The sequence below is a fragment of the Nomascus leucogenys genome, chromosome 10 (assembly GCF_006542625.1).
Source record: "Nomascus leucogenys isolate Asia chromosome 10, Asia_NLE_v1, whole genome shotgun sequence".
In the NCBI taxonomy this organism is placed as follows: Eukaryota; Metazoa; Chordata; class Mammalia; order Primates; family Hylobatidae; genus Nomascus; species Nomascus leucogenys.
In genome coordinates, this window is record NC_044390.1 from 78874951 (window position 1) to 78900581 (window position 25631).

At 46.8% G+C, this 25631-nt stretch overlaps 1 protein-coding gene across 1 annotated transcript in view; it reads left to right on the forward strand.

The window, feature by feature from the left end:
* ACAD10 (acyl-CoA dehydrogenase family member 10) overlaps nucleotides 1-25631 on the forward strand; it is an 84525-nt gene that overhangs the window by 47807 nt on the left and 11087 nt on the right. Inside the window, 8 exon segments of the mRNA XM_030821787.1 lie at nucleotides 2183-2251; nucleotides 5875-6056; nucleotides 7719-7869; nucleotides 12087-12232; nucleotides 15320-15493; nucleotides 23423-23740; nucleotides 23743-23822; nucleotides 24914-25054. Of these exon segments, the coding sequence (XP_030677647.1) occupies nucleotides 2183-2251; nucleotides 5875-6056; nucleotides 7719-7869; nucleotides 12087-12232; nucleotides 15320-15493; nucleotides 23423-23740; nucleotides 23743-23822; nucleotides 24914-25054 (1261 nt within the window).

Here is a 25631-nt window from a genome sequence, read left to right on the forward strand (position 1 = left end):
GGTGGCCGGGCAGAGGCGCTCCTCACTTCTTCCCAGACGGGGTGGCCGGGCAGAGGCGCTCCTCACTTCCCAGAGGGGGCGGCCGGGCAGAGGCGCTCCTCACTTCCTAGACGGGGTGGCGGCCGGGCAGAGGCGCTCCTCACATCCCAGACGATGGGCAGCTGGGCAGAGGCGCTCCTCACATCCCAGAGGATGGGCAGCCACGCAGGGACGCTCCCCACCTCCTAGACGGGGCGGCGGCTGGGCAGAGGCTGCAATCCCAGCACCCTGGGAAGCCGAGGCGGAGGCTGCAGCGAGCCAAGACCACGCCACCACACTCCAGCCCGGGCAACACCGAGCACCGAGTGAGCAAGACCCCGTCTGCAGTCCCAGCACCTCGGGAGACCGAAGCGGGCAGACCACCCGAGGTCAGGAGCTGGAGACCAGCCTGGCCAACATGGTGAAACTGCGCCTCCAGCCAAAGGAGAAAAAGCAGGCAAAGGTGGTGGCGCGCGCCAGCAATCCCAGCAGGCGGGGGCAGGAGAATCACGGGAGCTGGAGGCAGGGAGTCTGCAGCGAGCCGACTATACTCCAACCTGGGCCACAGAGGGAAGAAAAGGAAGGAAGGACGGAAGGAAGGTAGGAAGGACGGAAGGAAGGTAGGAAGGAAGGAAGGAAGGAAGGAAGGAAGGAAGGAAGGAAGGAAGGAAGGAAGGAGGGCGGGCGATTGAGATTTATTTTATGGACCAGCACATGACATCTTGGTGAACATATTGTGTTTACTTAAAAATAATGTGTATTTTGCAGTATCTGAGTGAGTGGTATACAAATGTCCATCAGATCAAGTTGGTAGTGGGTTCAGATATATGTCTTTAGATAAATCTATTTTTGTCTAATCCTATCATTACTGAGAAAGGAGTGTTAAATTCTCATCTAAGACTTGTGGATTTCTTCATTTTTTTCTCTTTACTTTTGATCATTTTTACTTGATGTATTTTGAAGCTCTGTTGTTTAGCACATACATATTTATGATTGTAATATCTTTCTGATGAACTTGCAGTTGTATCATTTTCAAATGTCCCTCTTTGTCTCTGATGGTACACTGTCGTAAAGGCTGCTTTATTTGATATTAAAGTAGCCGCATCAGCTTTCTTATGCTTAGTGATTGCATAATGCTTCCATTTCCATCCTTGTTTTTGCAACCTATCTATGTTTATATATTCAGTGCATATCTCTTGTAGACATCATATAATTAGGTCGTGTTTTTCTGTCCAGGCTGAAAACATCTGTCTTTTATTTTTATTTTTATTTTATTTATTTATTTATTTTTTTGAGATGGAGTCTCGCTCTGTCACCCAGGCTGGAGCGCGGTGGAGCCATCTTGGCTCATTGCAACCTCTGCCTCCTGGGTTCAAACGATTCTCATGCTTCAGCCACCCAAGTAGCTGGGATTACAGGCATGTGCCACCACGCCTGGCTAATTTTTGTATTTTTAGTTGAGACAGGGTTTTACCATGTTGGCCAGGGTGGTCTTGAACTCTTAGGCTCAAGCAGTCCTCCCTCTCAGCCTCCCAAAGTGCTGGGATTACAGGCAGGAGCCACCATGCATGGCCAGCTTCTGTCTTTTAATTGGAATCTATTCATCTTTTGAGTTTAATGTAATTATTGGTATGGTTGATTTAGGTCTACAATTTCACCATTGGTTTTTTTGTTTGTCCCATCCGTTTTTTTGTTCTTACCTACTTTTGGGTCAATTGAATGTTTTTTAGAATTTCATTTTAATTTATGTACCATTTTTAATTCAGAAAAGTAATTTCAGGCCGGGTGCAATGGCTTATGCCTGTAATCCCAGGACTTTGGGAGGCTGAGGCAGGTGGATCACCTGAGGTCAGGAATTTGAGACCAGCCTGGCCAACATGGCGAAACTGCGTCTCTACTAAAAATACAAAAATTAGCTGGGTGTGGTGGTGCACATCTGTAATCCCAGCTACTCAGGAGGCTGAGGCCTGAGAATGGCTTGAACCTAGGAAGTAGAGGTTGCAGTGAGCCAAGATCGCGCCACTGCACTCCAGCCTGGGTGACAGAGCGAGACTGTGTCTCAAAAAACAAAACAAACAAACAAACAAAAAACAAAGAAAAGTAACTTCAAGAAAATCTCATCAATTCAGCCAGCAATTTTGTTTATTTTCATTTGTCCTGGCAGGATTATGAAAGCCCTTGCAAATGCTGGAGTACCTGTCCCTAACGTTCTTGATCTCTGTGAAGATTCAAGGTAAAGTTCAGATGTTTTTGCTATTGCACATTCAAGCTACTAGAGAGAAAAGCCCATATGCTAACACAAATTCCAATTTGTTAAAGACAAATAAAATTTGGGTAGGAGGGAAAAGAAACTTTATCGCAACCTCTCCCAGAAGTTCTCAGATATTTAAGTTATCCTGCAAGATAAGTATATGCCTGCTTTAGGGAGAATTGGTAGAAAACATCTTTTTTAACATTCAAAAAATACATATTTATCTAGTTTCATGTTGCTTGTTTCTGTGTATTTTTTTAAATCAGAGTCTTTCTAAACTGTTTTGTTTTGTTTTGTTTTGTTTTTTGAGACGGAGTCTCATTCTGTCACCCAGGCTGGAGTCCAGTGGCCTAATCTCGGCTCACTGCAACCTCTGCCTCCTGGGTTCAAGTGATTCTGCTGCCTCAGCCTCCTGAGTAGTGAGATTACAGGCGCCGCCTACTACGCCCGGCTAGTTTTTGTAATTTTTGAGTAGAGACAGGGTTTCACCATGTTGGCCATGATAGTCTCCAACTCCTGACCTCAGGTGATCTGCCCACTTCGGCCTCCCATAATGCTGGGATTACAAGTGTAAGCCACTGCGCCCGGCCCGAAACTATTTTAAACAGCTTTGTAACATGCTTTTTGAGTGTCTCTTCTTTCCTAACGTTTTAATTATGTAACATTTGAAACCTTCAGAAAAGGTGAAAGAAGAAAAAATAATACAGTGAATACCTGTTTACACTTCATCTAGATCAGAAATTAAAACATTGTTAACATTTTGCCACATTTATTTTCTATGTATGTATGTGTGTATACATGTATGCTTTTAACATGTAGATAATGATTTTTTTTTGGCTGAACCTTTTGAAATAAGTTTCAGACAGCATGCATCTCTCAAGAATAAAGACATCGACCGGGCATAGTGGCTCATGCCTGTAATCCCAGCACTTAAGGAGGCTGAGGCGGGCAGATCACTTGAGCCCAGGAGTTTGAGACCAGCCAGGGCAACATGGCAAAACCCCATCTCTACAAAAACAAACAAAAAATTAGCCAGGTGTGGAGGTGCACACCTGTAGTCCTACCTACTTACCCGGAAGATTGAGGTGGGAGGATCACCTGAGCCTGGGAGGTGGAGGCTGCAGTGAGCTGTGATCACACCACTGCACTCCAGGCTGGATGATAGAGTGAGACCCTGTGTTTTGTTTTGTTTGTTTTTTTTTTTGAGATGGAGTCTCACTATGTTGCCCAGGCTGGAGTGAAATGGCGCAGTCTGGGCACACTGCAACCTCTGCCTCCTGGATTCAAGCAATTCTCCTGCCTCAGCCTCCCAAGTAGCTGGGATTACAGGCATGTGCCACCACACCCGGCTAATTTTTGTATTTTTAATGGAGATGGGGTTTCGCCTTGTTGGCCAGGCTGGTCTCAAACTCTTGACCTCAAGTGATCCATCCGCCTCGGCCTCCCAAAGTGCTGGATTACAGGTGTGAGCCACTGCACCCGGCCGACATTGTCTTTCATAACCATAACACCAGTATACCTAACATAACTAACAATTATTTAATAATAATACTGAATATCTAGCCCATGTTCAAATTTCCCCAATCCAAAACATCTTTTGTAATAGTTTTTCAACTTGAAACATCTGTAATGGTAGGATTTTCAAAACAATTTTTTAGAGTAGTAAACTGGAGGCTGAGGCAGATGGATCACTTGAAGCCAGGAGTTTGAGACCAGCCTGGCCAACCTGGTGAAACCCTGTCTCCACTGAAAATACAAAAATTAGCTGGGCATGGTGGCATGCACCTGGAGTCCCAGCTACTTGGAAGGCTGAAGCAGGAGAATCGTTTGAACCCGAGAGGCAGAGTTTGCAGTAGGCCAAGATCACACCACCGCACTCCAGCCTGGGTGATAGAGTGAGACTCCGTCTCAAAAATAAATAAATAAATAGAGTAGTAAACTGATTGCTAGTAATGACCAAAAGATGGTTTAGTGACATGTCATTGGGTCACCTTAGTACTGCTGGGTGGTATATACACCACTCATACCACCAAAAAATGATAAAAAAATAACCTCAATAACAAGAAGGGATACTTACTGAACCCTTATTGGAACCAGAGACCATGCCAGGCACTCTGTATGTTTGTTCCTTAGTTCATGTTTTTTTTTTTTTAAGTAACAAGTACCCTGGAAGCTCCCTTAATTCTTGCAATTACCCTTTGAAGTGGGTATGTTTTACAGATTAAAAAACAACAACATGGCTGGGTGCAGTGGCTCACGCCTGTAATCCCAGCACTTTGGGAGGCTGAGGCGGGCGGATTACAAGGTCAGGAGATTGAGACCATCCTGGCTAATACAGTGAAACACCGTCTCTACTAAAAATACAAAAAATTAGCTGGGTATGATGGCACACACCTGTAGTTCCAGCTATTCGGGATGCTGAGGCAAGAGAATCAATTGAACCCTGGAGGCAGAGGTTGCAGTGAGCCAAGATCGTGCCACTGCACTTCAGCCTAGGCGACAGAGCAAGACTCCATCTCAACAACAAAGCTCAGAGAGGTTTAATAAGTCTCTCAGGGTCACTCTTCAAGTAAGGGCAGAGTTGGGATTTAAACCTGGTTCCGACCAGGTGCAGTGGCTCACACCCGTAATCCCAACACTTTGGGAGGCTGAGGCAGGCAGATTACCTGAGGTCAGGAGTTTGAGACCAGCCTGGCCAACATGGTGAAACCCCGTCTGTACTAAAAATACAAAAATTAGGCATGGTGGCGTGCACCTGGAGTCCCAACTATTTGGGAGGCTCAGGCAGGAGAATCGCTTGAACCCAGGAGGAGGAGGTTGCAGTGAGCCTAGATCGCACCACTGCACTTCAGCCTGGGCGACAGAGCAAGACTCCATCTCAAAAAAATGAATAAATAGTCCAGGAGCAGTGGCTCACGCCTATAATCCCACCATTTTGGGAGGCCAAGGTGGGCGGATCATGAGGTCAGGAGATCAAGACCAGGCTAACATGGTGAAACCTCGTCTCTACTAAAAATACAAAAAATTAGCAGGGCGTGGTGGCGGGCGCCTGTAGTCCAGCTACTCAGGAGGCTGAGGCAGGAGAATGGTATGAACCTGGGAGGCGGAGCTTGCAGTGAGCCAAGATTGCGCCACTGCACTCCAGCCTGGGCGACAGAGCGAGACTCCGTCTCCAAAAAAAAATAAAAAAAAAAATAATAATAAAAAATAAAAACCTGGTTCGGTGTGACTACAGAGGTCCTTCTCTGAGCCTTGCTGCTTGCTACATTATTACACTTTGAATCCATTCCAGTGGCTTACACAAATGAACCAGGGAGAAGAGAAAAGCATGCTGTCCAAGAAGCATAGATGGGTGTGCATGTGTGTGTGCACGTGTGTATGTACGTGTGTGTGCATGTATGTGGATCGATCCGTTGCAAGAGAGGATACTTCTAATGCACTGTGCTTATGTGAAAGGAAAAAGGAAGTATCCATTGCTCTGGGTCTGAACTCTTCACCAGCTCCCAACCCGTACACCCAGGGACAGTGACAAAGAATAGGGTCATGACTAACAGCCTGCCACATTGTGACTCTGATCCCTGAACCCCCTTCTGTGTTCCTCCCAGTGTCATTGGCACCCCCTTCTATGTGATGGAGTACTGCCCAGGTCTCATCTACAAAGACCCTTCCCTGCCAGGCTTGGAGCCCAGCCACAGGCGAGCCATATACACTGCCATGAACACAGTCCTGTGCAAAATTCACAGTGTGGATCCGAAGGCTGTGGGGCTTGAAGACTATGGGAAGCAAGGTGAGCAGGAGGCCACATCTCCCATGCTGGTTGTTTCATCACTAGTGCTTCTGCTTTTAGGATCTGAATCGTTTTGAGTCGTTTTGAGTATTAACACACCAAGCATAAGGCAGACTTAGCTTCTTCCGTGGAAATCCAGTTTAGTTTTAATGGAGGTGTTGCTAACTTAGGCATTTGGGCCTTCGATAAATCCCTTTATGAACTACACAATCTTTCTTCCCTGCAACTTTTTTTTTTCATTTTTTTTCCCTTAAATATTCTGCTATCCAATTCCCTGCAACTTTTATCTCACTAGACCATTGAAACTTTTTTTCTGATACTGACCATAGGTATTTAAAATGTATTTTTCTCCGTTTTTTACCCTTTCCCCTAAATATTCTTTTCAACAGGAATATATATATTTTTCGAGATGGGGGTCTCACTGTGTTGCCCAGGCTGGTCTCAAACTTCTGGGCTCAAGCCATCCTCCTGTCTCAGCCTCCCAAGTAGTTGGGACTCTGGGCATGTGCCACCGTGTCCAGTTTCAACAGGGATAGTTTTATTGTTTGTTTTTTGAGACAGGGTCTCTCTCTGTCACCCACACTGGAGTGTAGTGGCGTGATCTTGGCCCACTGCAGCCTCAACCTCTTGGGCTCAAGCAATCCTCCCACCTCTCCCTCTTGAGTAGCTGGGACTACAGGTACGCACCACCATGCCCAGCTAATTTTTGTATTTTTAGTAGAGACAGGGTTTCACCATGTTGCCCAGGCTCTATCCGAACTCCTGCACTCAAGTGATCTGGCCTCCCAAAGTGTTGGGATTACAGGCATGAGCCTCTGCAGCCAGCCCTCATGTAGTTCTTACCACATGCCAAGAATAGTTCTAAGGGCTTTACATATTTTATTCTCCCGACAGCTCTATGAGGACCATCTCAAGATGAGGAAACTAAAGCATAGAGATGTTAAGTAACCTGCCTGAGATCACACAGCTAGAGAACAACAGAGCTGGGTTTCATAGCCTGTCAGTCTGGCTCCAGGGCTCATGTGCTCAGCTAACCACTGTTGTTTAGCCAAAAAGTGATTTATGAAAGGCTATTAGGAAGCACAGAAGATCTTTTTTTTTTTGAGACAGAGTTTTGCTCTTGTCACCCAGGCTGGAGTGCAATGGCGCAATCTCGGCTCACTTCAACCTCTGCCTCCTGGGTTCAAGCGATTCTCCTGCCTCAGCCTCCCAAGTAGCTGGGATCACAGGCACCCACCACCACACCTGGCTAATTTTTGTATTTTTCAGTAGAGATGCGCTTTTGCCATGTTGGACAGGCTGGTCTCGAACTCCTGACCTCGTGATCTGCCCGCCTTGGCCTCCCAAAGTGCTGGGATTACAGGTGTGAGCCACCATACCTGGCCACAAGGTCTTTAAGAGGACCAGAGATCATACTTGGAGACCATACAGCTAGGAACAGCACCCAGACCACACCAATCCAGCCAAAGAGCTGGTGACTTCCACCTTGGGGCAGCAGGAGCATCATGTGGGAAATTCTCCAGTCATGGGAACGTGTTCAAAGACACTGCACCACCCAGTGCAGAGCATGACAAAGGGTTTCACTGCACTGTTTTTTTTTTTTTCCGCTACTTTCAGAGGTTGCTGAAATCGCACACCATGTTCTAATCCTGTTTCCCGCAGGGGACTATATTCCACACCAGGTACGAACCTGGGTTAAGCAGTATCGAGCTTCCGAAACCAGCACCATCCCAGCCATGGAGAGGCTGATCGAATGGCTGCCCCTCCATCTTCCCCGTCAGCAGAGGACCACAGTGGTGCACGGGGACTTCAGGTAGATGTGGTGGCAGGGAGGTCTAAAAAATGACAGCAAGGACACTCCAAGGGGGAATTGAGCAATTGGTCTTGGTGCAATTTACAGTTGGGAATTATTCCTATTACAAAGCACCTCTCTGTGTGTGGCCTTTTCAGGCAGGGTTTCTCAGCTCAGGCACCGTGACATGTTGAATTGGATAAGTTTTTGTGGTGGGAGGTACTGTGCATTGCAGGATGTCAGGCATCATCCCTGGCCTCAACCCACTTGATGACAGTAGCGCCCCTCCCCACAGAGTGTGACAACCAAAAATCTTTGCAGACTTGGTCCAGTGTTCCCAGGGAGGGCAGCATTCCTCTGTTGAGACCCACCGTTTGAAAGTAAGGCAGAGTCTACGGCCATACCACCCTGAACAGGCCCAATCTCATCTGAAAGTAAGGCAGAGTGAGGGTGCCCCTCACCTCCCAAGAGGCCTGGGGATGGACATTCTCACTGGGTGTAGTGAAAGGATTGAAAGAGAGTGGCCGGGCGCGGTGGCTCACGCTTGTAATCCCAGCACTTTGGGAGGCTGAGGCGGGCAGATCACGAGGTCAGGAGATCGAGACCACGGTGAAACCCCGTCTCTACTAAAAATACAAAAAATTAGCCGGGCGTGGTGGCGGGCGCCTGTAGTCCCAGCTACTCAGAGAGGCTGAGGCAGGAGAATGGTTTGAACCTGGGAGGCGGAGCTTGCAGTGAGCCGAGATTGCGCCACTGCACTCCAGCCTGGGCGACAGAGCGAGACTCCGTCTAAAAAAAAAAAAGAGAGTGACAGGGTCTCTGGGGATATGTGATGAGTCTGTAGCGCGGCTAAAATGGGAACTTCAGTATGCCTGGCGTCTGGCGGCAGTGTCTAGCTTTATCTTATCATCTCTTGCTGTGAAAACTGCCCATTAGGTACTTTTATAGGGTAGTGTTTATAGTGTTTTCTGCTTCGCAGCACGTGGAGACCTGCTTTTGATGCAAGCATGCCTTATTTGGTTTGTCTTCCTGCCCATCTGGGGACCCAGACCTTTTATTAAACAAGGCTAGACAGTGAAGGCTAATTTTAAAGACATTTCCATTTCTTTTTTTTTTTTAGACAGAGTCTCACTCAGTCACCCAGGCTGGAGTGCAGTGGCATGATCTCAGCTCACTGCATACCCCAACTCCCGGGTTCAAGCGATTCTCCCGCCCCAGCCTCCCAAGCAGCTGGGATTACAGGTGTGCACCACCATGGGCAGTTAACTTTTGTATTTTTAGTAATCCAAAAATACAATACATTTTTAGTAATATAAAAATGTGAGATGGGGTTTCATCATGTTAATCAGGCTGGTCTTGAACTCCTGCCCTCAAGTGATCTGCCCACTTTGGCCTCCCAAAGTGCTGGGATTACAGGCGTGAGCCACCATGCCCAGCCTTAAAGACATTTCTTTGCCTTCCAAATTTGATTGGCCGCTTTTCATTGGCTTGACCAGTGTCCCTCACTCCCGGCTTCTTCCGTTAGCCAGCCACCTTTGGGGATCCCCGTGGGTCTGAGAGTGGACAGCTGAGCTTTCTTTGTCATGTGGTCATCACAGGAGCTTGAGGAACCTGCTTCTGCATCAGAGACTGACGGGGCCAAGTGCTTCCCCCACACTGCCTTGAACTCGGCGTGCAGTTGGGCTGCATTTGACCCCCTCCTCCATCTTCTTTCTCCACTTGGGATTCTAGAGCACTTGCCTGACAACACTTTCCTTGCCAGCCATTGCCATGTATTTCCTTTGGCGGGGAAGACCTCAGGTGGCCTTTGTGTCACCAGCCCACAACAGCTGCTCCGTGGACCTTGTCTTTGCTTCTCTTGGCACCTCAATGGTCCACGAATGTGATCAAGTATACAGCAGGCAGGAGATGTCCAGTGCAGTCTTGAGCACCCCCTCCCCTAGCTATAGTGAAGTAAGATGATCATTTAGGATGTTGCCTCCAGGAAAGGCATCCTCTGATTTTAGAGAGCGTGCTGCTGCTTATTGATAACACAGTCAGAGATAGTTCTGTCTTTTGATGGACGGAAGAACATTTCTTGCTAGTGGAGTGAATCAGCTGTGGTGGGAACATAAACTGCTGCAGCTACTTTGAAAAGTAGTAGGCAGTGGCCAGGAACGGTGACTCATGCCTGTAATCCCAGCACTTTGGGAGGCCGAAGCGGGCAGATCACTTGAGGTCAGGAGTTCGAGACCAGCCTGGCCAAGATGCCAAAATCCCATGTCTACTAAAAATACAAAAATTACCCGAGTGTGGTGGTGCCCCTGTAATCCCAGCTACTCAGGAGGCTGAGGCAGGAGAATCACTTGAACCCGGGAGGTGGAGGTTGCAGTGAGCCAAGACCGTGCCACTGCACTCCAGCCTGGGTGACAGAGTGAGACTCTGTCTCAAAAAACAACAAAAAAAGAAAAGTAATGGGCAGTAACATGGAAGATGGGAATATGTTACAACCCATCGTTTTCTTGTAAAGAAGCATCTGCTGCAGCTTTGCACCAAGAGACTCAGGCGAAGATGTTTGTTTTGGTCATGCTTGTAATTATAATACATGATAAATAAAGTGTAGTTTGGCCATTTGTTGGAGTTCTATTTAGTGGGTAAAATAAACCAATTTGCTGTACATAGGTCATAAGTCTCAAAAAAGATAATCTAAGTAGAAAAAAGTTTCAAAAGGGTAATATATCATTTATGAAAATTTAAAAATAATTGAAAGAACACTATATGTGGTATATAGGTACAGGTATAGATAAAAGAAATATAGAAATGTCGGAGACTGATATATACCAACTTCAGGATAGCAGTAAATCTGTCATTTTTTAAAAATCTGAAGCAAATATAACAAAAAAGCAGGTATAATATCTGTTAAATCTGGAAGATGGACACATGAGTCCTGTCATTATGTCATTCTCTGTATTTTTCTGCATGCTTGATGTTTACTTTTTCTTTTAAATAAAGCATGCATTACAGACAGCCCTGGCAGGAAACAGAAAGCATGAAAGAGGCTATTTGGGGAGAGTTCAATATAGGGTTATAGCATGGTTTAGAGGAACTGCTGAAGAACAGCGTGGAGTCCCGGGGCCAGTAACAGTGAGGGGTCAGTCTAACATGGCAAGCATGTGCTGTGGTTATTGCTACTCTACAACAAACTGTCAGAACTGAGTGGCTGTCAACAACGACAGCAGTCATTTTGTTCATGAATCTTTGCAGTCTGGGGACAGGACAGCTTATTTCAAAGTAGGGCGGCTGTCGGGCGGGGCTGAATCTTCTGAAGACTTGCTAGCATGCTAGCCCTGGGCAGAGAAGATATGAACAGCCGGGCTCCTTGGGCCTCTCGTTCCCACATGGTCTCTCCAGCATGGCAGCTTCTGGGTAACTGGAATTTTTTTTTTTTTTTTTTTTTTTTTTTGAGACAGGATCTTGCACTGTCACCCAGGCTGAAGTGCAGTGGCTATTCATAGGCTGGAACATAACTGACTGCAGCCACCAACTCCTGGGCTCAGTGATACTCCCACCTTAGCCTCCTGAGTAGCTGGGACTACAGGTGTGCACTACCATGCTCAGCTAATTTTTAAATTTTTTTTTTAGAAATAGGGTCTTGCTATGTTGCCCAGGCTGGTCTTGAACTCCTGAGCTTAAGCAGTCCTCCCAAAATGTGGGGTTTACAGGCATGAGCCATTGCACTCAGCCCTGGACTTCTTACTTGGGGGCTCATGGCTCCAAAATAGTATGTTTCAAGAGACAGAGGGCTGGGCAGAAGCTGTATCGCGTTTTCTGACCTAGTCTAGTCTCAGGAATCCCTCAGCATCACTTCCACGTGTCTTATATCTGTTAGAAGCAAGATGCTTCACTGGGCCAAGCATTAGACTCTACCTTTTGTGAGAGGAGTGCCAAAGGATTTACAGATCTGTTTTAAAACCATCACAGGGAGGGAGTAATTCCCTGAACCCAGAGGGCTGCAGAGAAGGAGCTGGGGAAATAAATAACCAGGACCCTTCCCATCTCCTGCTTTTGATTGGCTGAGTCCAGCTGGAAGCCAGAGGGCAAGGGAGTCCTTGGAGCACACAGCCCAGGGAGCTCAGGCGCCTGGGCACAGAGGGGATGGGAGGGTGGGGAGCCAGCCTGAAGGGCAAACAGACCATGCAGAATCCACCCTAGCTGGCAGTTTTCTTAGTGCTGTCTCTATTCCTCCTGGGACTTTTCAGGCTCGACAACCTGGTGTTTCATCCAGAAAAGCCAGAGGTGCTTGCTGTCCTTGACTGGGAACTTTCTACCTTGGGCGACCCCCTTGCCGATGTGGCCTACAGCTGCCTGGCTCATTACCTGCCGTCCAGTTTTCCCGTGCTGAGAGGTAGGAACTGCTGCTGGAGGATAGTGGGGGAGCAAGCCAGTTCTCAAAGCATTTGGGAGCAAACTCAGCTGAAGTAGTCCGTGGTTGGGCAGGGGAAGTGAAAGTGAGGTCCTGGTGGTTCTGGTGGGAAACATAACTGGAATGCAGTCCTGTCGCATTTACGAGAAAGTGGATATCGGATGTGTGTTAATTGAAAGTATGCCTGTATAGGCACCTCTTTTGCTTTTACACAGCGAACTTCTATTTAGGGTCTTAAATTAAAAACACATTCATTGTGGCTGGGCGTGGTGGCTCATGCCTGTAATCCCAGCACTTTGGGAGGCCAAGGCGGGCGGATCACAAGGTCAGGAGTTCCAGACCAGCCTGGCCAACATGGTGAAACCCTGTCTTTACTAAAAATACAAAATTAGCTGGACGTGGTGGCGCGTGCCTGTAATCCCAGCTACTCAGGAGGCTGAGGCAAGAGAATCGTTTGAACCTGGGAGGCAGAGGTTGCAGTCAGCTGAGATCACGCCATTGCACTCCAGCCTGGGCAACAGGGCAAGACTCCATCTCAAAAAAAAACAAAAACTTGGCCGGGCGCGGTGGCTCACGCCTGTAATCCCAGCACTTTGGGAAGCCGAGGCGGGCGGATCACGAGGTTAGGAGATCGAGACCATCCTGGCTAACACGGTGAAACCCCGTCTCTACTAAAAATACAAAAAATTAGCCGGGCGAAGTGGCAGGCGCCTGTAGTCCCAGCTACGCGGGAGGCTGAGGCAGGAGAATGGCGTGAACCCCGGGGGGCGGAGCCTGCAGTGAGCCGAGATCGCGCCACTGCACTCCAGCCTGGGTGAAAGAGCGAGACTCCATCTCAAAAAAAAAACAAAAACAAACCACATTTATTGTAAAAATACTAGAGCCGACAGATAGCAACAAGAACAAAACAGTTAAAATCATTAGTAGTCCCAGAGATAACCATTTGCTGACATTTCATTATCTATCCATGTCATCTTTTCTTCTGTGTGTATATGTACATTTCCTAAAACAAAACAAAAATGTAACATGATCTAATGACATGCTTCTTTTGACTTCATTGTATACTGTAGACATGTTTTCATGACATCAAGTATTTCTTCTACAGCATAATTTTTAATGAGAGCATATAATTTTATTGTGTAGAATTAAGGGAAGATGGCCGGGTGCGGTGGCTCACGCCTGTAATCCCAGCACTTTGGGAGGCCAAGACAGGCGGATCATGAGGTCAGGAGATCGGGACCATCCTGGCTAACACGGTGAAACCCTGTCTCTATTAAAAATACAAAAAAATTAGCTGGGCGTGGTGGTGGGCACCTGTAGTCCCAGCTACTCAGGAGGCTGAGGCAGGAGAATGGCGTGAACCTGGGAGGCGGAGCTTGCAGTGAGCTGAGATGGCACCACTGCACTCCAGCCTGGGTGGCAGAGTGAGACTCTGTCTCAAAAAAAAAAAAAAAGAATTAAGGGAAGACATTTGAGTTAATTCCTATTTAGATATTTAATTTGTTTCCAATTTTTTAATATTCCCCTACCTCCATGAAAAAAAGGCAGTGAACATCTTTGTAGTAATATATTTGCCTATATATAAGGTATACTCCTAAGATTAATTTCTAGGAATGGAATATATTACATGCTTCTAAATCATGAAAATGTCACAAATGGAAGAAATAAGTGAATTTTTTTTTTTTTGAGACGGAGTCTCGCTCTGTTGCCCAGGCTAGAGTGCAGTGGCGCGATCTTGGCTCACTGCAAGCTCCACCTCCTGGGTTCACACCATTCTCCTGCCTCAGCCTCCCAAGGAGCTGGGACTACAGGCACCCGCCACCATGCCCGGCTAATTTTTTGTTTTTGTAGTAGACATGGGGTTTCACCGTGTTAGCCAGGATGGTCTCTATCTCCTGACCTCGTGATCTGCCCTCCTCAGCCTCCCAAAGTGCTAGGATTACAGGCGTGAGCCACTGCGCCTGGCCTGTGAAATTGTTTTATTTGCTATAATTATCATTTTCATAATTTGGTGAGATCTTTTTATTTTTATATTTATTTATTTGTTTGTTTATTTTTGAGATGGAGTCTCCCTCTGTCACTCGTTTATTTATTTTTGAGATGGAGTCTCCCTCTGTCACTCGTTTATTTATTTTTGAGATGGAGTCCCACTCTGTTGCCCAGGCTGGACCACAGTGGTGCGATCTTGGCTCACTGCAACCTCTGCCTCCCAGATTCAAGCGATTCTCCGGCCTCGGCCTCCTGAGTAGCTGGGATTACAGGCGTGTGCCACAACGCCTGGCTAATTTTCATATTTTTAGTAGAGGCAGGGTCTTCACCATGTTGGCCAGGCTGGTGTCGACCTCCTGACCTCAAGTGATCTGCCCTCCTCAGCCTCCTAAAGTGCTGGGATTAGAGGCATGAGCCACTGCACCCAGCCAGTTGTTTATTTTTTAATTTTTTTGAGATGGAGTCTCACTCTGTCACCCAGGCTGGAGTACAGTGGCGTGATCTCAGCTCACTGCAACCTCTGCCTCCCAGATTCATGCAATTGTCCTGTCTCAGCCTCCCTCCCAGGTAGCTGGGATTATAGGCGCACACCACCATGCCTGGCTAATTTTTGTATTTTTAGTAGAGACAGGGTTTCACCATTTTGGTCAGGCCGGTCTTGAAATCCTGACCTCAGGTGATCCACCTAACTCGGCCTCCCACAGTGCTGGGATTACAGGTGTCAGCCACTGTGCTCGGCCTGAGATCACTCTTTCCACATCATTTTTGATCAAATGACTGGTTGAAGATAATATGCATCCACCCTTAACTGTGGCCAGATGGAATTGGAAGCTCCCATTCCTTCCTTTACTGCCAATCAAGTCTGAAACCTGTAAGAGCCAATTCGTGAATAATGACTTCATGCCCGGATCCCCAGCCATCTAAGGGAGCAAGAGCCAATGCAGGAATAAGCTAACCCCTGGAACTGGTCGTGAAACTAATTTGCAAGGGACATGGCGATTTTCAGAATTTAAATATTTGCCAGCCACAGGGGCGTGTCACATCAGTGACTACCCATGAATGGCCCTGTCTTTCTCACAGGTTTTAATGACTGTGACTTGACACAGCTGGGAATCCCTGCTGCAGAGGAGTATTTCAGGATGTACTGCCTCCAAATGGGGCTCCCTCCCACTGAGAACTGGAACTTCTATATGGCTTTTTCCTTTTTCCGTGTGGCTGCAATCCTACAGGGAGTCTACAAGCGATCACTCACAGGTAATGGGATGGCTGCCCTGAAGAGCCGCTGGGGGATGAGTCACAGCAAGGACCGTGCCTCCACCTGGAAACCCTCTCAGGGCTACAGAGGCTTTGGAGAGACCAGTTTGGCCAGGATTCTCTGAGATTCAGTTAATCCAACCATTTATCTATAAATATTTTCTTTACAATATTTATTTATTTATTATTTGTTTTTGAGACAGGGTCTTGCTTTGTCACCCTGGCTGGAGTCCAGTGGTGCGATCGTGGCTCACTGTAATCTCTACCTGCTGGGTTCAAGCGATTCTCCTGCCTCAGCCTCCAGAGTAGCTGGGACTACAGGCTGGCACCACCACGCCTGGCTAATTTTTTTTTGTATTTTTAGTAGAGATGAAGTTTCACCATGTTGGCCAAGCTGGTCTCAAACTCTGGGCCTCAAGTAATCCGTTTGCCTTGGCCTCCCAAAGTGCTGGGATTACAGGTGTGAGCCACCATGCCCAGCCTCTTTACAATATTTAAACTTGTTTTTTAATTATTAAAGTAATGCACAAAGAAATTTTTCCAGTTAAAGCATTCATGCACATGATCAAAATTTGGTCATATAGAATTATGTAAAATTGTATCTCACCCTTTTCAACACCATTCCTCAAAGATAAATGTTACTGTTAAGAGTTTCCTGGGCCCTCCAGTTTTTCTGTTTATCTATCTTCTCTCTCTCCTCCTACTTTTATACAAATGCGATCATCCTACATGTATTTTTCAGAACTTTGATTTTAAAATTTTGTAAGCTTAAGAATTTCTGTGGCTGGGCGTGGTGGCTCACGCCTGTAGTCCCAGCACTTTGGGAGGTCGAGGCGGGCGGATCACAAGGTCAGGAGATCAAGACCATCCTAGCTAACACAGTGAAACCCCATCTCTACTAAAAATACAAAAAATTAGCCGGGTGTGGTGGCGGGCGCCTGTAGTCCCAGCTACTCGGGAGGCTGAGGCAGGAGAATGGTGTGAACCCAGGAGGTAGAGCTTGCAGTGAGCCAAGATTGCGCCACTGCACTCCAGCCTGGGCAACAGAGCAAGACTCCGTCTCAAAAAAAAAAAAAAAGAATTTCTGTGAAATATGTGTGTGGCCGTTTGCATATTTAACAACTATGTGAGGCAAATTTCTTGTTTGTGTGTGTGTGTGTGTGTGCGTGTGTGTGTGTGTGTTTTGAGACAGTTTCTCACTCTGTCGCCCAGGCTGGAGTGCAGAGGTGCGATCTTGGCTCACTGCAACCTCCACCTCACCAGCTCAAGCAATTCTCATGCCTCAGCCTCCCAAGAAGCTGGGATTATAGGCACATGCCACCATTCACGGGTCATTTTTTTTTGTTTTTAGTAGAGATGGGGTTTTGCCATGTTGGCCGGGCTGGTCTCAAACTCCTGACCTCAGATGATCCGTCCACCTCGGCCTCCCAAAGTGCTGGGATTACAGGCATGAGCCACTGAGCCTGGCCAGCTCCCAAGTCTTTAGGTAAACCCTTGTGGTCTTTGACAGCTTCTTTGCTCGCTGGTATCACAAAATGTTCTAGGTTCATCTTGGCTGTCCAGCCTACCCAACATGGTGAAACTGTGTCTCTACTAAAAATACAAAAATTAGCCCTGCTTGGTGGCAGGTGCCTGTAATCCCAGCTACTTGGGAGACTGGGGCAGGAGACTCACTTGATCCTGGGAGGGGGAGGTTGCAGTGAGCCGATATCGTGCCACTACACTGCAGCCTGGGCAACAAGAATGAGACTCTGTCTCAAAAAAAAAAAAAAAAAAAAAGACTTGGGAGCCAACCTGAACAGGCTCCCACTTGCTAACAATAGGAAACTTTGGGCATCACCAAGGATGATAGCTGAAATGGATGAAATGCATCAGGTATGTTTAAATCCATGAGTAGTAGCCGGGCATGGTGGCTCAGGCCTGTAATCCCAGCACTTTGGGAGGCCAAGGTGAGCAGATCACTTGAGGTCAGAGATTCGAGACCAGCCTGGCCAACATGGTGAAACCCCATCTCTACTAAAAATACAAAAATTAGCCGGGTGTGATGGCGGGCACCTGAATTCCCAGTTACTCGGGGGACCAAGGCAGGAGAGAGAATCACTTGAACCCAGGGGACAGAGGTTGCAGTGAGCTAAGATCATGCCCGTGCACTGCAGCCTGGGTGACTGGGCAAGACACTGTCCCCCCAAAAATAAAAATTAAATAAATAAATAAGTCCGTGAGTAGTGATACAAAAACAAAGAGACAAAGTCTCATTGATGACCTCAGAGGATGCCAGGGAAGCAACTTATTCTGAAAATTGGTAAATGGGGTGGTGGGGGGTGGGGAATCAAGTTTTTGTCCTGTCTTTCCTGTACAAATGATACTGCAGGCTATCCAAATAATCAATGAGGGAATGTTTCTCTCTAGAGAAGTATCCTGGACAGAATAATATAGAATTTGCATATCACCAATTTGCAACTCCTAATGCATTAATGGATGTGGGCAATAAGCTTCAATGAAAGCCAACACCACTGAGAGAGAGAGACAGCCAGACATTATGTACCTCCTGATGCTTCCCTCAAAAGTCACATCGACTCTGGCTAGGCCTCCAGTGCTAGCTGCCAACTCATGGGAAACACAGGGTTCAGAGGGACATGTTCAGCAGCACCCTGGGCACAGCCACTCACAAAATCCAGATTCTGGAAAACATCACAGGGCAAACAACTCAGTTTCTTCAAACACATACATTTCAAGGGGAGGAAAAGGGTGAAAAAGGAATCTGTAGATTGAGAGAGACTTAAAAGAAACATCAGGTTGGGCGTGGTGGCTCACACCTGTAATCCCAGCACTGTGGGAGGCCGAGGTGGGTGGATCACCTGAGGTCAGGAGTTTGAGACCAGCCTGGCCAACATGGGGAAACCCCATCTCTACTAAAAAATATAAAAATTAGCCAGGACTGGTGGCGGGCACCTGTAATCCCAGCTACTCGGGAAGCTGAGATAGGAGAATTGCTTGAACCCAGGAGGCGGAGTTTGTGTCAAGCCATGATTGCATCACTGCAGTCTAGCCTGGGCAACAAAGTGAGACTGTCTCAGAAAAAAAAAAAAAAAAAACAAAAAAACGGGGAGAGAGAGACTTAAAAGATATATTAGCCAGTTACAGTGTTGGGACCTTATTTGGATCCTTTCTTGAACAAATTATTTGGAAAAAAACTTGATGATAGTCAGTGAAACTTGAATTCTGAGTGGATAGTCGATGATATGAAGAAGTTACAGTTAACGATTTTTTAAGGGTGATAATAGTATTGTGGGTTTTTAAAAAAGTACTTGTCTTTAGAGTTTTGAAAGAATCCTAGATGAGATATTTGGGATTTACTCCAAAAAATCCAGGACAGTGGGAGTGGGGATGGCAGGGAATGAAACTAGACTGGGCCAGCGTCGATCATTGTGGAAGGCGAGCAGTAGAACCTGTAGGCTCATTATTCTCTCCTCTCTACTCCTGTGTGTCTTTGAAATTTTCCAAAAGGAGGCCAGTCGTGATGGTTCACACCAGTAATCCCAGCACTTTGGGAGGCCGAGGCAGATGGATCACCTGAGGTCAGGAGTTTGAGACCAGCCTGGCCAACATGGTGAAACCCCGTCTCCACTAAAAATACAAAAATACCCGGGTGTGGTGATGCCGCCTATAATCCCAGCAACATGAGAGGCTGAGGCAGGAGAATCACTTGAACCTGGGAGGCAGAGGTTGCAGTGAGCAGATACCGTGCCACTACACTCCAGCCTGGGTGACAGAACGAGACTCCCATCTCCAAAAAAAAAAAGGCCGGTGCGGTGGCTCACGCCTGTAATCCCAGCGCTTTGAGAGGCCGAGGTGGGGGGATCATGAGGTCAGGAGATCAAGACTATCCTGGCCAACATGGTGAAACCCCATCTCTACTAAAAATACAAAAATTAGCTGGGCTTGGTGGTGTGTGCCTGTAATCCCAGCTACTAGGGAGGCTGAGGCAGATGAATAGCTTGAACCAGGGAAGGGAGTCAGAGGTTGCAGTGAACCGAGATTGCACCACTGCTCACTCCAGCCTGGTGACAGAGCGAGACTCCGTCTCAAAAAGAAAAGAAAAAGAAATTTTCCAAAAGCAAAACTTAAAAACAAAAGGCAAGGAGAAAGAAGGAGAAAGGAACTCATCATGGGGTTTGCTAGTGCTGAGGGAGTGTTTAGCTTTGCAGTCAGCGACACCCCAAGCTTGCTGGCAGCCTGTGTTCTCAGCCAGGTTGCCAGAGTCTTCTGAGAGAAGCAGTTGCAGTAGGGGAATTGATCATTCATTCCCAAGTGTATGAGACTCCACTAAAAGCCACCACTGTGCTAGGTGGTCCTGTGGATACACAGTCATGAGGAAAACTGTCCGGAGAAAAACCAGTACCCAGAGAATTTCTAGTTTAACTGTACCTGCTCTGATAAGCAGGGGATGCAGGAAGCAGGAATTTCTGGAAACAATATTTTCCCTCTATTGGGAAAATACAGTATCAGCTGTAAGCCCCTATTTCCCATTTTTTAAATGGTTTTCCAATAAACACTAATCAGAAATATTTACTTAAACAGAATGGTTGCTAAGTCCTTATGGTGATGAATAGGCCTGGTCGCTTCTGACATTTCCTAGCAGGCTGCCAAGTTCTCTCCCTGCTCTGCTCCAGTGACCTGGGAAGAGCTTAATAGACTTTGCCCATTTTAGAATATTCCACACTGAGTGTCCTCAGCCTGTCTCTCAGGAAGCCCTTTGACATGTTTCTAAGATCCCGCAAGCCATCGTTGTGGCTTCTGGTTTCTCTCGGCCCAGAGCTAAAACACCCCACCTGTTTGCCACCAGAGAGAAAAATGTCTGTTTGCTCAGGCCTTTATTCCTCTTATCTTACTGTGCACTCTTTTCCCTCCCCCTGGGAAGCCAGCCAGACACACTGAGGAAATAGCTTAGTTTTCTCACATAAAAACAACAAAATCCATTTTTTGAAAGAATAATATAAAAACGTATGATGAATGGGGAAAAAACCAACTATACGAACATAAATATTACTTCTGTACATTTGTCTTCTACAGTTAGCTTTAAAATCATTTTTGTTTGAACAGCTGAGATATTTGGTACTGGCCAGGAAAAGTGGAGCTTAGAGAAGGGGTATCTGTTTCCAAGACATTCTCTCTATGGTGTCATTTACAAAAGACCTCAAATCAGCATTAGATTGGGAAGGGGATGACAGAGACCAGAGCCCAGTGAGCAGAAGATTAACAGTATATACCTGCCCAGCCTATGTGTCCTTCTCCTTCCTTAATAAGTGGGTGCAGAAATTAGATTTCTCGTAGATGGCCACTGAAATTCTATAAAGTGCTTATGACTGCAACTTAAGTGGACACCAATGATGTGGTTTCTTCTGCTGGAACTACATTTGGAAAATATACCAGAAGCAATAGCTCTAAATCAATCCAAGCTTATACAAGTGACTTTTTCAGAGACAAAGTAGCAGTCTCAGAGTGGGAGCCAACTAAATAGAAGAAAAGTAAGAATACACCTCTTACTCTGTTAGAAGAAAATCCTTATGAATAATAAGGAACATAAGGGAGTATCTTTCCCTTCAATGTGCTGTGTGCAGTCCGAGGAATAAGGAATAAGCCCCCACTGTGTGTCTGTAGGGAAGGGGCTATCTGGTTCCTGCCTGACTTCCCTGGGTTAGGTTCATACCTAGCACCCAGAAGGTCCTCAGTAGAGACCTACTGAGGTCCAGTGGGCTAACTCTCTGCAGGGTAGCAAAGAATTTGCTCTGAGTTTATTCCTAACTCTGTAAGGAATAGTTTAAACTATCTTTAACACCAAAGCTGCATGAAAATGGCTCTCAGCTGGGCATGGTGGCTTATGCCTGTAATCCCAGCATTTGGTAGACTGAGACGGGAGGATTGTTTAAGGCCAGAAGTTCAAGACCAGTTTGGGCAACATAGTAAGGCCCCATCTCTTATTTAAAAATAAATAAAATATTTATTTTTTTGAGACGGAGTTTTGCTCTTGTCACCCAGGCTGGAGTGCAATGGCATGATCTCGGCCCACTGTAACCTCCACCTCCTGGGTTCAAGCAATTCTCCTGCCTCAGCCTCCCCAGTAGCTAAGATTACAGGCGTGCATCACCACACCTGGCTAAATTTTGTACTTTTAGTAGAGACGGGGTTTCACCATGTTGCCCAGGCTGGTCTTGAACTCCTGACCTCCAGTAATCCACCCGCCTCAGCCTCCCAAAGTGCTGGGGTTACAGGTGTGAGCCAACGCGCCCAGCCTAAAATGAAATCACTTAAAAAAAGAAAATGGCTGTCTCTTGAGAACTATCAATTTATCCATTTATTGGGTACAGTCTCTTGGGGACATGGAAGTGCTAGAAGTAATCCAGGAGAGCTGGCTGTGAAAAAGTTCACTGTGAGGAGACATTGTACACATAGCAATGTGGATGTGTCTCAGATGCAGGGCTCTGAGTGATGGAGGCCATACTGAAAAGGCCACATCCTGAGTGACATATGTATTTATGGGACATCCTGGAAGAGACAGACTACAGGAACAGAGATCAGTGGGTGCTGGGAATTGGGAGCAGGGGTTGAGTACAAAAGGACACTGGAGAAGTTTCCAGATGATGGAAATATTCTGTATCTTTTTTTTTTTGAAATGGAGTCTTGCTCTGTTGCCCAGGCAACCTCCGCCTCTTGGGTTCAAGTGATTCTCCTACCTCAGTCTCCCAAGTAGCTGGGACTACAGGCATGTGCCACCATGCCCGGCTAATTTTTGTATTTTTAGTAGAGACAGGTCTCACCATGTTGCCCAGGCTGGTCTCGAACTCCTGACCTCCGGTGATCCACCTGCCTCAGCCTCCAAAGTGCTGAGATTATAGGCGTGAGCCATTGCGCCTGGCTGAAGTATTCTGTATCTTGATGGCAATGGTAGTTACCCAACTATGGGTTTGTTAAGACTTGCAGAGTTCTACATTAAGGAGGTGTATGTACACCACACCTTAATTTTTTTATTTTTTTATTTTTTTATTTTTTGAGATAGGAGCCTCACTCTGTCACCCAGGCTGGAGTGTGATGGCACAATCTCTGCTCACTGCAATCTCTGCCTCCCAGGTTCAAGTGATTCTCCTGCGTTAGCCTCCTGAGTAGCTGAGATTACAGGCATGCGCCATCACGCCTGGCTAATTTTTGTATTTTTAGTAGAGACGGGGTTTCTCCATGTTGGCCAGGCTGGTCTTGAACTCCTGACCTCAAGTGATCCACTCACCTCGGCCTCCCAAAGTGCTGGGATTACAGGCGTGATCCACCGCACCTGGCCACCTTAATTTTTTTTAATGGGGAAAGATATGTTTGTAAAAAAAGTCTTGATGCACATTTTACAAGAAGAAAGAGACACTGTGAGAGCCAAATAGTGAGTTGAGTGATGCTGGTGTTGATTCCATCCAGAGACAGTGGTGTCTAGAAATTGGCTCTTCCTTTAGTCAGTTGTGGCATTGCTGTTATCAATTTTATAGCAAGGGTGGTCTAGGATGCAGGACTTCTTATAGCCCCCTGGCAACGGTAGAGGTGATCTGGGGTGTTACTGATTAAATGTAGTCTTTTAGGAAAGCAGAGATCAAGAGCAGGGAGCAGGCAGACCTAAGTTGGACTCTGGCCCCCAGCCCCCTAAATTCCAGCTCGTCCAAGTCACCTCCTTCTCTTAAGACTCAGTTATCTTGCCTGCAAAGTGCAGGTGAAAGCAGTTGTATTGCTTTGGGAATTCAGTGAGCTATAGTGGCTCTTAGCACAGTGTTCGGTACTTAGCAAGTGTTCAGCAAATGACAATAGCTGCTGAAGTGACAATGTCATCACATGTTAACATCCCTATGATGGGTCGTGTGGGAGTAATCACTGTTTTTCTTTGATTCTGCTTAGGTCAAGCAAGCTCCACACATGCGGAACAAACTGGAAAGCTGACCGAATTTGTGTCTAACCTGGCGTGGGATTTCGCAGTCAAAGAAGGGTTCCGGGTTTTCAAAGAGATGTCCTTCAAAAATCCGTTAACAAGGTCCTACCACATGTGGGCCAGGCCCCAGTCCCAGTGGTGCCCCACAGGCACCAGGAGTTATAGCTCCGTTCCAGAAGCTTCCCCAGCTCATACCTCAAGGGGAGGTCTGGTTATCTCTCCAGAGAGCCTCTCTCCACCTGTCAGAGAGCTGTATCACTGGCTGAAGCACTTCATGGAGCAACGTGTGTACCTGCGGAGCCAGAGCTGCAGAGTTACCAGGCCTCAGCAGCCAGGTGGAGCCCCTCCCCACTGATCGAAGACCTCAAGGTAAAGCAGCCATGGTGAGGTGGTAAGACCCCAATACCATGGCACACCCTCCCCGACCCCACCAGGCTCACCTGAGCGATCCCAGGCAGTGAAGATACAGGAGCGCCGAGTTGAATGATCCTTACTTCCATCGTCTCAGAAAGAGCCAGCTCTTCATGACTCAGTTTCCATCTCTTGCTTTTGCTGTGCCTGTGTCACAGGCAGATGGCTCAGGTGTGACTGCATAGCCAGGCAGCAGAATGCTTGACCTTAGAAAGCCAGGGCAGGTTGGGCCTATCTCATGCGTATTTGAATTATGTAAATTTGAAACAGTGCTGTATCAGCTAATAAATCTCTCTCTAGAGAACCCGTAATATCACAGCTAGAGGGCCAAATCCACTGTAAGCTGAGTTTCTGTGTTGTCTCCCAGTGCTGTCACTTCAGCTGATAAACAGAAACACCTGCTGTTCCTTATCACGTGAACCTTGGATTGTGTTAGTTTTGAAATTACTTGAGATATTCAGGAGCATAATGGAATCATCATCTACTTTTCTTTTTTTCTCTTTTTTTTTGAGATGGAGTCTTGCTCTGTGCAACCTCCGCCTCCCAGGTTCAAGCGATTCTTCTGCCTCAGCCTCCCGAGTAACTGGGATTGTAGGCACATGCCACCATGTCCAGCTAATTTTTGTATTTTTAGTAGAGATGGGGTTTCACCATGTTGTTCAGGCTGGTCTTGAACTCCTGACCTTGTGATCTGCCTGCCTCAGCCTCCCAAAGTGCTGGGATTACAGGCGTGAGCCACCATATCTTTTTTTTTTTTTTTTTTTTGAAACAGGGTCTCGCTTTGTCACCCAGGGTGGAGTGCAGTGGTGTGATCATAGCTCACTGCAGTCTCAAACTCCTGGGCTCACGTGATCCTCCCACCTCAGCCTCCTGTGTAGCTGGGACCACAGGCGCAGCCACCATGCCCAGCTCCTCATATCATTTTTTTCGGCACACATGCGTGTTTGGTTGTCTGCTTTGTTTCCTCCAATCCCTTTCATTGTTTGCCACGGTTCAAAATAAAATGAAATCTTCCACTGTGGTTTCCTGACTTATTTTCCCCATGATAGGAGAAAGCCAACACTGAAGGACTTTGGAACCTTTTCCTACCCTTAGAGGCTGATCCCAAGAGAAAATACGGAGCAGGACTGACCAATGTGGAATATGCACATCTGTGTGAGCTCATGGGCATGTCCCTGTATGTCCCCGAGGTACCTTCTTTAAAGTTTTCCTTAGTGTGTGGGAACATCCTGTTCTTTATAAGAACTCACTCCTAAACAGATAGACCAGATTCAGAAGCACCGGCATGAACTTGAACTTTTTTTTTTTTTTTTTTTTTTGAGATGGAGTCTCGCTCTGTCACCCAGGCTGGAGTGCAGTGGCTCAATCTTAGCTCACTGCAACCCCTGCCTCCTGGGTTCAAGTGGTTCTCCTGCCTCAGCTTCCCAAGTAGCTGGGACTACAGGCACGTGCCACCACACTTGGCTAATTTTTCTATTTTTAGTAGATACAGGGTTTTACCATGTTGGCCAGGCTGCTCTCGAACTCCTGATCTCAGGTAATCCACCTACCTCGGCCTCCCAAAGTGCTGGGATTATAGGCATGAGCCACCATGCCCATCCAATTTGAAGCTTGAAATATTGACGTGAGAAGGCCAGGCATGGTGGCTCACACCTGTAATCCCAGTACTTTTGGAGGCCGAAGTATGGGGGATCACTTGAGGCCAGGAGTTCGACACCAGCCTGTGCAACATAGTGAGACCCTGTATGTACAGAAAAATAAAAAATT